Raw genomic sequence first — 12,231 nt, 5'->3', positions numbered from 1 at the left:
GCCTCCGGAAGTGCGTTCCATGTATCCATCACCCTCTGGGTGAAAAAGAACTTCCTAGCATTTGTTCTAAACCTGTCCCCTTTCAATTTCTCCGAGTGCCCCCCTTGTACTTGTGGTTCCCCATAATTTGAAAAATCTGTTCCTGTCTACTTTTTCTATGCCCTTCAGGATCTTGAAGGTTTCTATCATGTCTCCTCTAAGTCTCCGCTTCTCCAGGGAGAACAGCCCCAACTTTTTTAGTCTGTCAGTATATGAGAGATTTTCCATACCCTTTATCAGCTTAGTTGCTCTTCGCTGGACTCCCTCAAGTACTGCCATGTCCTTCTTGAGGTACGGCGACCAGTACTGGACACAGTATTCCAGATACGGGCGCACCATTTTGTCATTGATTCTTTTTTCCTTAACTTTTTCTAAATATAAACCTTATCAAAGTACCCATCTGGGGTTTTTTTTTCTTCCAATTCTGTCGTCTCAGGGGAGTGGGCATTTCTGTGTTATCCAGCTAGCGTGTTCTGATTAGCAAATGCTAAACATATAACATAGAGTTAACACAGGAGTATGTACTGTCTCCTAAACAGGAGATGGAAAGTGCTCCTATGTTAATTTTGTGGCAAGTCCAGTGTGCTAATAGAAAAATTAGCATGGGACCAAAGAAAGAAAAAAGTCTAAAAAAACTGCCATGTTGAATATAGACTTAGCACATGTTAAAGTCCTATGTTAAAATACACTAAGCCCAGATTTTAGTGCAGTTTAGTAAAGGGCTCCAAAATGTATTACTGGACAAACTGATGAAAATTCTGAATAAACAAAAAGCAGAAAAGCAATAGAAGCCAAAATATGCTTTTGAAGCACATTTTTTTATTATAGGATGGTAAATGTGTTTCACTGTGGCTAAAAGTGGTTTTGATGTATGATGAACAGTTTTTCCAAATACAAAGAGGTACAGTGTTACATGTAAGAATTTGAATGTCTTGATGACAGGTGTGGTCAAATAATCCACTAAACAACATTTTGAACAGGAAAAAAGTGTTCTTCTCAACAGTATTCTTAATAATAATAGGGTTTAATACTTTTAGCCTCTAATGAATTAAATAAAAAGTGAAATGGCCTAGTAATATTGAAAAACATGGATTTCCTAAGGTGTGAACAGATTATAATTTAACAGATTGTATTTAACTTTTTATGAGTTACAAAATATATACATATTACATCAGTTTTGGGATGCCGATGGGTGTTGAAAAATAATAAACTAAATTCCAGAAACTATGAAACAAACTCTTTTGTTGTCATTCTATAGCAATCTTTAAAAGAACTAAGAAAGTGTTCTGCCTGACAGCATTAATTACATTGTACTGACTTGCAGAGCACTTCCACAAAAAATAAACCAACATTTTACACTTGAAAAGGGTTTCTCATAAATAACATTTTTACTTGTAATGAGCTATTTGACCAAACACTCTCAAATAAGGACTTCTACAAAAGAATCATATCTTGATGTAACCAGTACATACAGTCTGAAGGAAAATAAGTAATCAAATAATCTCTACTAAAGCCACTAGCACCTTGTGTTATAAAGAGCACCAGGCAACACAAAACCAGGCAACATGTAAGAGGTAGCGTACCATCTGTTAAGATGTATGTGTCCACATGGGACTAGTTGTGTTAGAAGAAAAGGAAGACATTGTTGAATTGTGGCATAAGTCATTCTCTGATAGAAGCTATTGCACATTTAGGAGCTCTAGCCAGTATTGCTCCTTTGCACGTCTCCAGCTTTCAATGGGATGTCTTGTACAGTGCTGTTCAATAGGTTAAGAACTCTGGTGGCCCATAAGGAGTCCATTTTCATATACAGCTCTCCATTTAAGGAAATTATACAAGAAAGCACCATCAATATTAAAAAATTAAATACTTTATCAATGTCATGTTCCTATTTTTTTTTTTTTTAAATGACAGTTCTCCTTCTTAGGAGGAAGTCTTTTCTTCCTGAGATTCTGTAGGCTATAAATCAACACTTTTACTTGCTGGTTTCTTCCATGGTTTATTCTAATGATCTTCAAAACACGTTTTTCTTTAAAAGACACGACAGATAATTGTGTTATGCATCAAATCTTCACTGGTATAAAAAATGCCCCCAAAGCATCAAGGCTAGAAGGTTCAAATAAAGCACACCAGCCCGCTCTCAATGTAATGCTGCTGTCCTGCTTTGAGATGAGGGAATTTTTGTATTTCAACAACTGGAAGCTGGTTAGGATCCTGAGTGTGAAAAAGGAACTTTGTCTTATGCCAGCTGCCATCTTGAATCTGGAATGCAGAAAATGTAAAGAAATACACACTATTAGTATCCCTAGAAATCTAGCTCATAATGCCTGGTAAGAAAAATATGAGGGGTGTTCAATAATTCGTCTATCTTAGTATGAAAGAAAGTAGCAAACATGTTGAAAGAAGTCTGTGCATGTTGTGACGTCTTAAGGTTACTCATGCACAGCTGTGGCTCAGTGCAAGTCTAACATTCCAAGAGATAGGATATCAGGATAGTCTTGACATAAACATAAGCATAAGAACATAAGCATCACCTCTGCTGAGTCAGACCACAGGTCCATCATGCCCAGCAGTCCGCTCCCGTGGTGGCCCCCCAGGTCAATGACCTGTAAGTGATCTAATGCTCTAAAGCATTTTATACTGTATAGTAATCCTCTAATTGTACCCTTCAATCCTCTTTTCCTCCAGGAACTCGTCCAATCCCATTTTGAAACCCAAAATCGTACTCTGCTCTACCATCTCTTCTGGAAGCGAATTCCAGGTGTCCACCACCCTCTGAGTGAAGAAGATCTTCCTAGCATTTGTTCTGAATCTGTCTCCCTTCAATTTTTTTGAGTGCCCTCTAGTTTTTGTCGTCCCCGCCAGTCTGAAGAATCTGTCCCTCTCTACCTTCTCTATACTCTTCATAATCTTGTAAGTTTCTATCAGATCCCCTCTAAATCTCCGCTTTTCCAGGGAAAAGAGCCCCAGCTTTTCCAGCCTCTCAGCATATGGAAGGTTCTCCATGCCCTTTATCATTTTTATTGCTCTTCTCTGGACCCTCTCGAGTATCACCATATCCTTCTTAAGGTACGGCGAATCAAGTAAGAAACTGAGAACTGTTCAGTGATACAAATTTACTACTACTTGTACTACTATTTAACACTTTTATAGTGCTGAAGGGTGTATGCAGCATTGTACATTTTGACATTAAATAAGGGAAAAAGCCAAAAGAGATCCATGAACACATGACTGAAGTTTATAGTGAGTCTGCATTCTCATCCTACAAAGTAAAATTCTGGAGCAGTTTAAGCAGGGTAGAGAGTCCATTGAAGATGATCCTCACACTGGACGGCCTGTGGAAGCAACTTCCACAGAAATGTGCAAGAATGTTTATGATTTAATTTTGTCAACTAGACGAATTAAGGTTTCAGGAATAGCTGAAGAAATGGGCATTGTGGCAGGTACAGTTTGGAAAATTATTCATGAAAAGTTGGCCATGCCCAAGCTTAGTGCAAGATGATTCCAAGAATGCTTATGCCATGTCACAAGGCCATGAGGCTCCATTGCTTTCAGGAGAACTTGGAGAAGCTCTGTGAAGACCAAGTATATTTTTTTCATTAGTGACTGGAAATGAGACTTGGGTCTATCACAGAGATCCTGAGTCCAAAATGGAGTCATTGCATTTGAAGCACAAGTCATCCCCCACCCCAAAAAAATTTCAAGACAAAAATCTGCAGGCATAATCATGGCAACAGTCTTCTGGAATGATGAAGGACTTTTGCCTGGCATTCATGCCACACAAGACAACCATAACCGGGGAGAGTTATGCCAACACAATGATTGCTTTGTGGGAGTCAAGAAGAAAAGATGAGGAAAATTCACAGCAGGTGTACTGCTTCTTCATGACAATGCGCTGGTGCACATGTCATGACAAACACAGGTTGCCATCTGAGAATGTGGGTTTCAGCGGCTGAACCATCCACCCTATAGTCCTGACCTGACTCCTTCGGATTATTTCCTGTTCGTCAAGGAAGCTGTGACGTCCTGGTTTGAAGGTCAAACAGAATAATTATTTTCAAAGGGGTTAAAGCCATTGCAGGAAAAGTGTATGAAGTGTATGGAGCTATCAGGGGACCATATCGAAAAATAAAACACAAAGATATTTTGAAAACTCTTTCCTTGCCTACTGAGGTAGATTAATTTTTGAACGCCCCTTATAGGTTTCCATTTGCTAGAAACTTGTAGGTTTGAGAATGACTTCTAACAATGTATTATTAGGAAGTTATGAGCATAATTTTACAACCACATGGACATATATCAAATACTCATTCATGCATATTTTTCTTTGTGCAGACATGGCCTTGTTTCTAAAGTGAAAGTACATGCACACTTCTACTTTGAAAATTACTCAAGGGAAAATCTGCATATAAATTTAGATTGAGTCATGCATAGATTTTAATATAATAAAGTGAGATTTTTAACTATTTTGTGTATTTTATACCGTAGTTTTCATACATGCTTATTTTCATTTCAGAGCTTTCACCTCCAGTTTAACTGTATTTGTTTGTCGGTTCCCTGACGCAGGACTGAAACGTGGCACGTCGGAACCAGCTACTTTTCAAAGCTAAGTGAAGGATTTTTTTGATATTTTATAATTTCCATCAAAGGCTAAGCATAGCTGTAGTAGCTAGCAACATAACAGTTAATGAGAACTTACACCTGGAGTAATTTGCATTGAACACTGCAATGATTGGGTGGTGAGGCGGAACATTATGTCTTCGTGTCTCTGAGCAGAGTTCTACTTGATATGTAAATTGACAACTATTATAAACAAAAATTCATGATTGTTTTTTCATGAAGTGACTTTTTCATGAAGTGACTTTCTCTATATCAAAATATAAATTAACATTTGCTGTTGGGATACATACACTTTCAGGATTAATTCACACATGTATGGTTAAAAATTCAAAAATATATATGTACTTAGAAACCCCTCCCTACACCAGGGAACACCTCAGCTCAGTCCAGGCAAATCTATACCCAAGCAGGCAGTATGCATTTAAAGTAATCCATATAATTTTGTAAATTACCTTCCCTCATGACAATTTTCAATCTCTGCATATTTGCAAAGTCTTCAAGTAATTTTTACCAGTAGACTTTGTGACAGTTTCATATTGAAGGTACACATGTATTTTCACTCTGGATATCGCCTGAGGAAAAGCACCTGCACATATGGCCACCCTTTTGTGCAGATACATTTTATAAGTAAAATAAGGTGGTTATTTCAGAAGCATCCCAATGTGAAAATGGCAACTTTTACAAGTCTTGGAGAAGCCCAGATGTTTCAATGTCCATTTCATAACAGTGGTCATTCATATGAGAGGAAGGATGTGGGGAAGGCAGGGAAAGAGAGAGTTCTGAGATGGCCTAGAATGTATAGCCCCTATCTCATAAATAGTAAATGAATGAAATGACAGCAGATAAAGACCTGAACGGTCCCATCCAGTCTGCCCACAAGTTATACTCATTAAAAAATACTGGCAATGGACGCCAGCCTATATGGCTGGGGGGCACACTGTGAGGGGCATCCAGTTCAGGGATGCTGGTCCACTTCACAGAGGAAGTGGTTGATCAACTGCTTAGAACTTCAAGCCATTCGACTGGCACTTCAAGCATTTGGGAGTGTGCTGTAGATCAAAGCAGTACAAGTTTTCTTGGACCACACAATGGTAGTAGCCTATGTCAATCGCCAGGGGGGGCACCAAGAGTGCTGCTATATGTTTGGAAGCCCAGATGCTGTTTCGATGGGCAGAGGCCTATCTTTTGATACTCTTGGCAGCACATGTGCCAGGAGTAGACAATGTGCAAGCAGATTTCCTCAGCTGGAAGACCCTAGTGCCATGGAGGGGGTCACTGTCTCAGGAAGCTTTCACATGCATTGTGAATTGATGGGGATGCCCGATATTCAATCTGATGACATCAGCAGCCAACAAGAAGGTGGCTTGGTTCTTCAGTTGAAGATACGAGCCAAGAAGTGAACACCTGAACACCCTAGTGCAACTCTGGCCAAAAGAAGGTCTTCTTTAAGCATTCCCTCCGTGGCACATGATCGGCAGACTTCTGCACAGGATCAAGATGCACCAGAGGCTGGTGATTTTAATAGCACCAGACTGATTGAGATGACTGTGATATGCAGACCTCGTCCATCTACAAAGGGATCAAGATCTCAAACTTCCATGTCATCCCCAGTAGCTTACACAAGGTCTAAATGCCTTGCAGGATCCAGAATGCTTTTTGTTTTACGTCATGGCTTTTGAGTGCACGGTGCTAGCACGCAAAGCCTATTCAGATGGAGTGATGTCCACCCTTCTAAGATGTAGGAAGATGGTGACTATAGTAGCAAATGTGAAAGCCTGGAAGTGCTTCCAAGCTTGGTGCACTCAGAGGAGTGAGGACCTGAGCTTTGTGCCGATTACTGTGGTGCTTGCCTTCCTGCAGGAAGGTCTGGAAAAAAGCCTAGTGGTTGGCTCCCTGAAAGTTCAGATTGCGGGGCTTTCATGTTTTGGGCCTAGGATTAATAAGAGCACTGTAGCCGCACATCCAGATGTGGCCAGGTTTTTGAAGGGCACTTTGTGCTTCTCTAGTGTGACAGCCCTTTCCGGCACAGAGTCTTAATCTGGTCCTCCAGGCACTGGCTAGAATGCCCTACGAACCTCTGGAGCAAGTTCTCTGATAGACCTTACCATAAAGATGGTGTTTTTTTGTGGCGATTACCTCAGCCCAACGAGTGTTGGAAGTACAGGTGTTGTGCAGAGATCCCTTCAGAATTTCAGATTCAGCCAGGGTCTTATGTACAGTCCCATCTTTCTTACCGACAGTGGATTGCAGCTTCCACATCAATCAAGAAGTGTGCTTGCCTGCCTTCACTCCCTCGGGATTGGGAAAGAGTGATCAGTCATTGAAATTTTGATATTCGCAGACTTTCTGCGGTATCTGAAGGTTTTGAACAAATTTCAACTGGTGGGGACTGCCTATGAAAGCTGACCAGCCTCGAAAACAACCATTTCAAGATGGACGGATGGCCATTTCTTCAGCCTATATCGGAAGTGTAAAGCATCCACCTGTATCTGTGAAGGCACACTCCACTAGAAGCATGGCTTCTTCATGGGCAGAATTCTCCAGCAATTTCCCTGGAAGAAATCTGTGGAGTATCCACATGATCCTCTCTCCATATGTTCATGCCTTCGGGTTTTCAGTTCTGACAGTAGGCTCATCTATCCCATCCTAAACTCAGGAGACTGCTCTGATATGTCCCACAGGTTCAGGAATAGAGTGTCTGTCACAGTAGAAGGAAAGATTAGGGCCCAAATTCTGTAACCAGCACCTAAAGTTAGGCACCTATTTCAGAGGCGCCCAACTAGATAGGCGCCTATCTAAATTGAATAACAAGCTTAATTAAGCTTTTTAATCAGCACTGATTGAAATTTAGGCGCGTATCAAGAAAGCGCGATTCTGTAACAAGGCGCCTCTAAAAATTTAGGCGCTATGCATGTTAAGTGTGGGCGTGGCTACGTGTTAGGCACCTTCTTACAGAATTACTGCTCTTAAGTGTGTTTAAGCACTCACATGGGCGCCTAACTTTTAGTTGTGCCTAGAACTGGCCTATTTAATGGGTGCCTCCAAAATAGGTGCCACTCAGCGTGATGTACTAAACAGCACCCAATTTTACTTGAATCACGCTGAACAGTGCCTATATTGGCGCCTAACTTTTGGGTGCTTCTTATAGAATTTACCCTCAGGTTCTTACCTCGATAATCTTCTTTCTAGTAGGATGACACTCTACTCCTGAAGCCCACCCTGCCAGATGTTCATTTGACTGCATACTGCCTTGAATGTGCCAGGGAATCTGGACACCTTGTTTCTCTCCTTCATCCAGCTTTGATAAGGATGGAAGACACAACTGCCGTGTTGCAGAATCTAGGGAGTATCTGTAGAATCTCCCACAGTCTTGTGCTCAAGTTGGTGATTTGTTTGTTTTCACCTTGTTATGTATTGCAAATGGTTAAGTTTTGTTTTATCTGTTACATGTTAATGATATGAGCAGAACTGAGATGTTTCTTGGGGAGAGTCCCCGTACCCCTCCCTATTCTGTTTCCTTTCCAAAGCTCACCATCTGCTTTGGTATGAACTGAGGAGTTTGAGGACAATCCAGAGGGATGGGAGGCGGACTAAAATAATGTATTTTAGAGTGAGCTCTGTGTCAGCAGATCTTGCTTTAAAACACCAGCAAAACTGAGCAGGTTCCAACCCGGAGGTCTCAGTTCTGATCTCTATGTAAAATGGGGCTTTTAATTTTTCAACCCAAATTTCAAAGGGAAACAATGTGAGTGCTTTCCTTTTGAAAACTTGGCTTAAATATGCTTATTGGTTTGTATCTGTCTTTTTTTTTTTTTTTTGTAGGGTTGTAGTAGTAGCTGAGAGAAAATAATGCACTTCTGAAATGTCAGGTATGTGTGCTACTTTCCTTTTCATACTTAAACATAACTTGAGGAATACTATTCTTTTTTTTAAAGCAGCTAACAGCTACATTGTAAGGTGCCACTAGGCGAGGTTGTCAATCAACTGCTAGGCACCATTTATAGAATCCCGCCTAGTGGCACCTAGGCATACTTAAGTGTTGCTATGGATCCTAGAGATAGGTGCTGGTACATTAGGTCAGGTTTTACTTGGCCTAACTTACCAGAGCCTAACTCATGCCTAGTGATGCTTAAGTCAACCATGCCTATTCTCTGCCCCTAACCATCAGATTGTGATGTCATAAGACATCAGGTAGGCATCATAGGGTGCCTTGACATATGTGTTGCTAGGCGTCTTAAGAGTTCAGCGCCAAACTCTAATTGTTAATTTTAATTTTTTTTAATTGGCAGATTGGCACAATCAATTACCACACCAATTAAAAAAATTGTGCATAGATTCCAAATTTAGGCGTTGATAGGTGTCCTTGATTAGGATGCCTACTGGCGCCTAATGTAGACATCCTATAAAGAATTAGGTCTATAAGTCTTGCTGTAAGAGAGCAATTTTCAGACAGGACAGATTCCCATGTAAAACTTCACTCTACAAATAGCACACCTTTAAAAAGAGTATTCCATTTATTACCTTGCATTCATCTATAAGCACAATTGGTTCAAGTAGTTCATTTGTCTGGAATAAGTAACCATTCCATCCTTTGAAGCGTATAGATGTTTTCTGGGACTCTGTCCAATTGGTGCTCCAAACAGGTGTGTTCAAGCAATGAACAGTGATGGTGTGGATTGCTTCCGAGCTCAATAAGTGAAGAAAGTTCATTTGCACTTTGCCAATGCCAAATTCCAACTGGTGAAACAGAAACCATGTTATGCAAAGCATATTTCTGCATTATCAACATCATCATACCTAGATAGCTCACCAGTGTCCAATCATCTAGCTGGAATTAAAACCCAAACATTACAGTAAGCATTTTGTGCAGCTATTCATGTAAGGGTATGGAATATATTCAAGGAGCAGTGAGTTAACGTGTCCAATCCACCACTTGTGGCAGGTTTCTCAACAGGGAGGCATGTAGTGGAGGATATTGTTTGTTTTTTGGTGAACCAAGATATTTTACTGCATCTAAGCTTAATTCAAAGGGGAAGTTATAGATATATGTATTCAAACAAGGCAAATATTTATCACAATTAACTACTTGATATTGGGGGCAATTATATAATTGGATGCTTCCATTTAGGTGTGCTAACTGTTCGGGGTATGCCCAGCATGTCTTCTGCAGTTATAGCACAGACATATTCTTTACCATGTGCTCAATTTATTTGCAAAGCACAGATTTACTCAATATCTCCTCTTGAGGAAGCATTGACTAAACCTATACAGTACTAATTACACAAGTTACAGCATGTGGAAATACTATATGTTAACTGCAATGTGCAGTCTACACCCGCTCTACAGTATGCCTGTAACCCACCTGTTTCCAAACTCCTAAAGTGCTATGCAGTTGTCATGAATTTTTAGAGTACTGAGGGACCACTCTAAAGATTGGTGTTTGCTAAATCCTGAACGCAGCCTAGTACACTAAGTAATCATGCCCCAAAGCCTGATTTTTGGGATGGAGCAGGAACAGGCAGGGACCCAAATGATCTTCTTATTTTTAAACATTTTTTCTTTTCTCTCTGGTATCTTAAGACTCACTCTGCCATTTGGCTCACTCACTGGCTCTCACAGCTTGGCCACTAATGGCACTTAGGCCCCTCCTAGTGTAACTCAGGATGCACCGGGAAGGGGCCCAAGGCCCTGATTGGCTGAGGTGCCTAAGGCCCCTCCCAAGGCCACAAGGAACTTAGGCATCTGGGCCAATTAGGGGCTTAGGCCCTCCCCAGTGCATTCCAGAATGCCCTGGGAAGGGGAAGGCCTACCATTTTGAAGAGGCAGGCCTGCTAGCAGGAGGGAGTCAGCATCCCTCCTGCTAGCCTTCTAAAAAAAAGTGTGGGAGGCGTCTGAGGGGGAGATGGCCCACTAGACCTCCTGGCTTGGTGTGGTGGGGGGCTGTCGGGGAGGGGGGGAAGTTTGCTGTCAGGGAAAGTACAGAGGTGGTCAGAGGGAGGATGGCCCACTAGATCACCAGGCTTGGTGAAATGAGGGGTTGTTAGGGGAGGAGCTGCTGATCTTTCATATAGGGTGGGGGGCGGCAATAGCAGGGGGGCACTATATCACCAGGCTTTTTTTTTTGGCTCCATTTAGAAGGAATTGGGGTCATTCTGGTGGCAGATATGAGTTGCTTTCCTGTCAGTGCCTGAGCCAATCAGCACTGGGCTTTCCTGTCAGTGCCTGAGTGCTGATTGGCTCAGGCACTGACAGGAAAGTAAGGTATGACAGCTCAAATCCTGCTGGTAAATATCAGTCTTGATTCCTCGTAAATGGAGGAGCATTCCTTATGGAGAATCACCCAAAGAGGTAATTTTAATATTAATGACCTCGCTATATTACAGTTTTAATACTAATGACCTCATTATGCTACATTTGTATAGTATAATCGGAGGCTGCTAGACAGCACAGAAAAGACCACGGTGAGCTGCTTTGATAATCGGGCGGAGGCAACTTCTTATGTTCTTAACAATGGTTTAGCGTTATTATTACATGCATGGTGACTTTAGCGAATCCAGGCGATGAAAATTATAAAAGGGATGAAAAGGGAGGGAAAAGCTAAAGAGGCTAGCTCTTCAGCTTGGAAAAGAGATGGCTCAGGGGTGATATGGTAGAGGTCTATAAAATACTTAATGGAGTGGAAAGGGTAGATGTAAATCGCTTGTATACTCATTTCAAAAATTCCAGGATGGGGGGGGGGCATGTGATGAGGCTACTAAGTAGCAGATTTAAAACAAACTGGAGAAAATATTTCTTTACACAATGTGTAATTAAACTCTGGAATTTGTTGCCGGAGAATGTAGTCAAATCAGTTAGCTTAGCAAGGTTTAAAAAAGGTTTGGATAATTTCCTAAAAGAGAAGTCCATAGGCCATTATTGAGATGGTTTGGGGAAATCCACTGTTTTTCCTAGAAAACAGCATAAAATCTGTTTTACTACTTGGAATCTAGCTAGGTAGGAACTGGGACATATACTGCCTTTTTGTAGTTTTACCACCACACTCAAAACAGTTTACATACAGGTACTTCAAGCATTTTCACTATCTGTCCCAGTGGGCTCACAGTCTATCTAATGTACCTGGGAATTACAATCTTAATACGGATCAATAGGATGAACTATTTATCAGGATTAAAGGTTTTCAGTATCTTTCCAAGAGTCCTCTTTTAACATTACTGAGATCTTTTGCAATCAGGTCTTTACAAAAGTTCTTAAAGGAGGGAGTGGTTCTTAGTTGTATGGGTACAGAGTTCCACCATTTTGCTGTCAGTTATGGAGTACGGTATATTGTTTTATATCTGATACTTCTAGGATTTGGAAAACTCAGTCTCAGATGATTGCTGATCAAGTTATAATTCTTGTTGGGTGGTAATTCTACTGAATTCATCATATAATTCGGAGTTTCACCATGAAAGATCAGAAAGACCAATGTGCATAATTTAAAAAGACTCCTTGTCTCGATGACAGTCCAAAAAAGCATTTATTTTAAACCTACTTTATAACACTAAGAAAGATGTTTACAGTGGTGCCTCACAC

At 40.8% G+C, this 12,231-nt stretch overlaps 1 protein-coding gene across 2 annotated transcripts in view; it reads right to left on the bottom strand.

Moving 5' to 3' along the window:
* Positions 1-1,076: 1,076 nt before the first annotated feature.
* COL24A1 (collagen type XXIV alpha 1 chain) overlaps positions 1,077-12,231 on the bottom strand; it is a 460,026-nt gene continuing 448,871 nt past the window's right edge. For both annotated transcript variants that reach the window (XM_033916354.1, XM_033916355.1), the window contains 2 exons: positions 9,181-9,396; positions 1,077-2,301 (listed from right to left, as the gene is read on the bottom strand). In XM_033916354.1, the coding sequence (XP_033772245.1) occupies positions 2,155-2,301; positions 9,181-9,396 (363 nt within the window). In that variant the 3' untranslated portion in view covers positions 1,077-2,154. The remainder of the gene's footprint in view (positions 2,302-9,180; positions 9,397-12,231) is intronic.

The sequence above is a fragment of the Geotrypetes seraphini genome, chromosome 12 (genome assembly GCF_902459505.1).
Source record: "Geotrypetes seraphini chromosome 12, aGeoSer1.1, whole genome shotgun sequence".
Classification (NCBI taxonomy): domain Eukaryota; kingdom Metazoa; phylum Chordata; class Amphibia; order Gymnophiona; family Dermophiidae; genus Geotrypetes; species Geotrypetes seraphini.
This window is presented reverse-complemented; position numbering and strand designations above follow the sequence as displayed.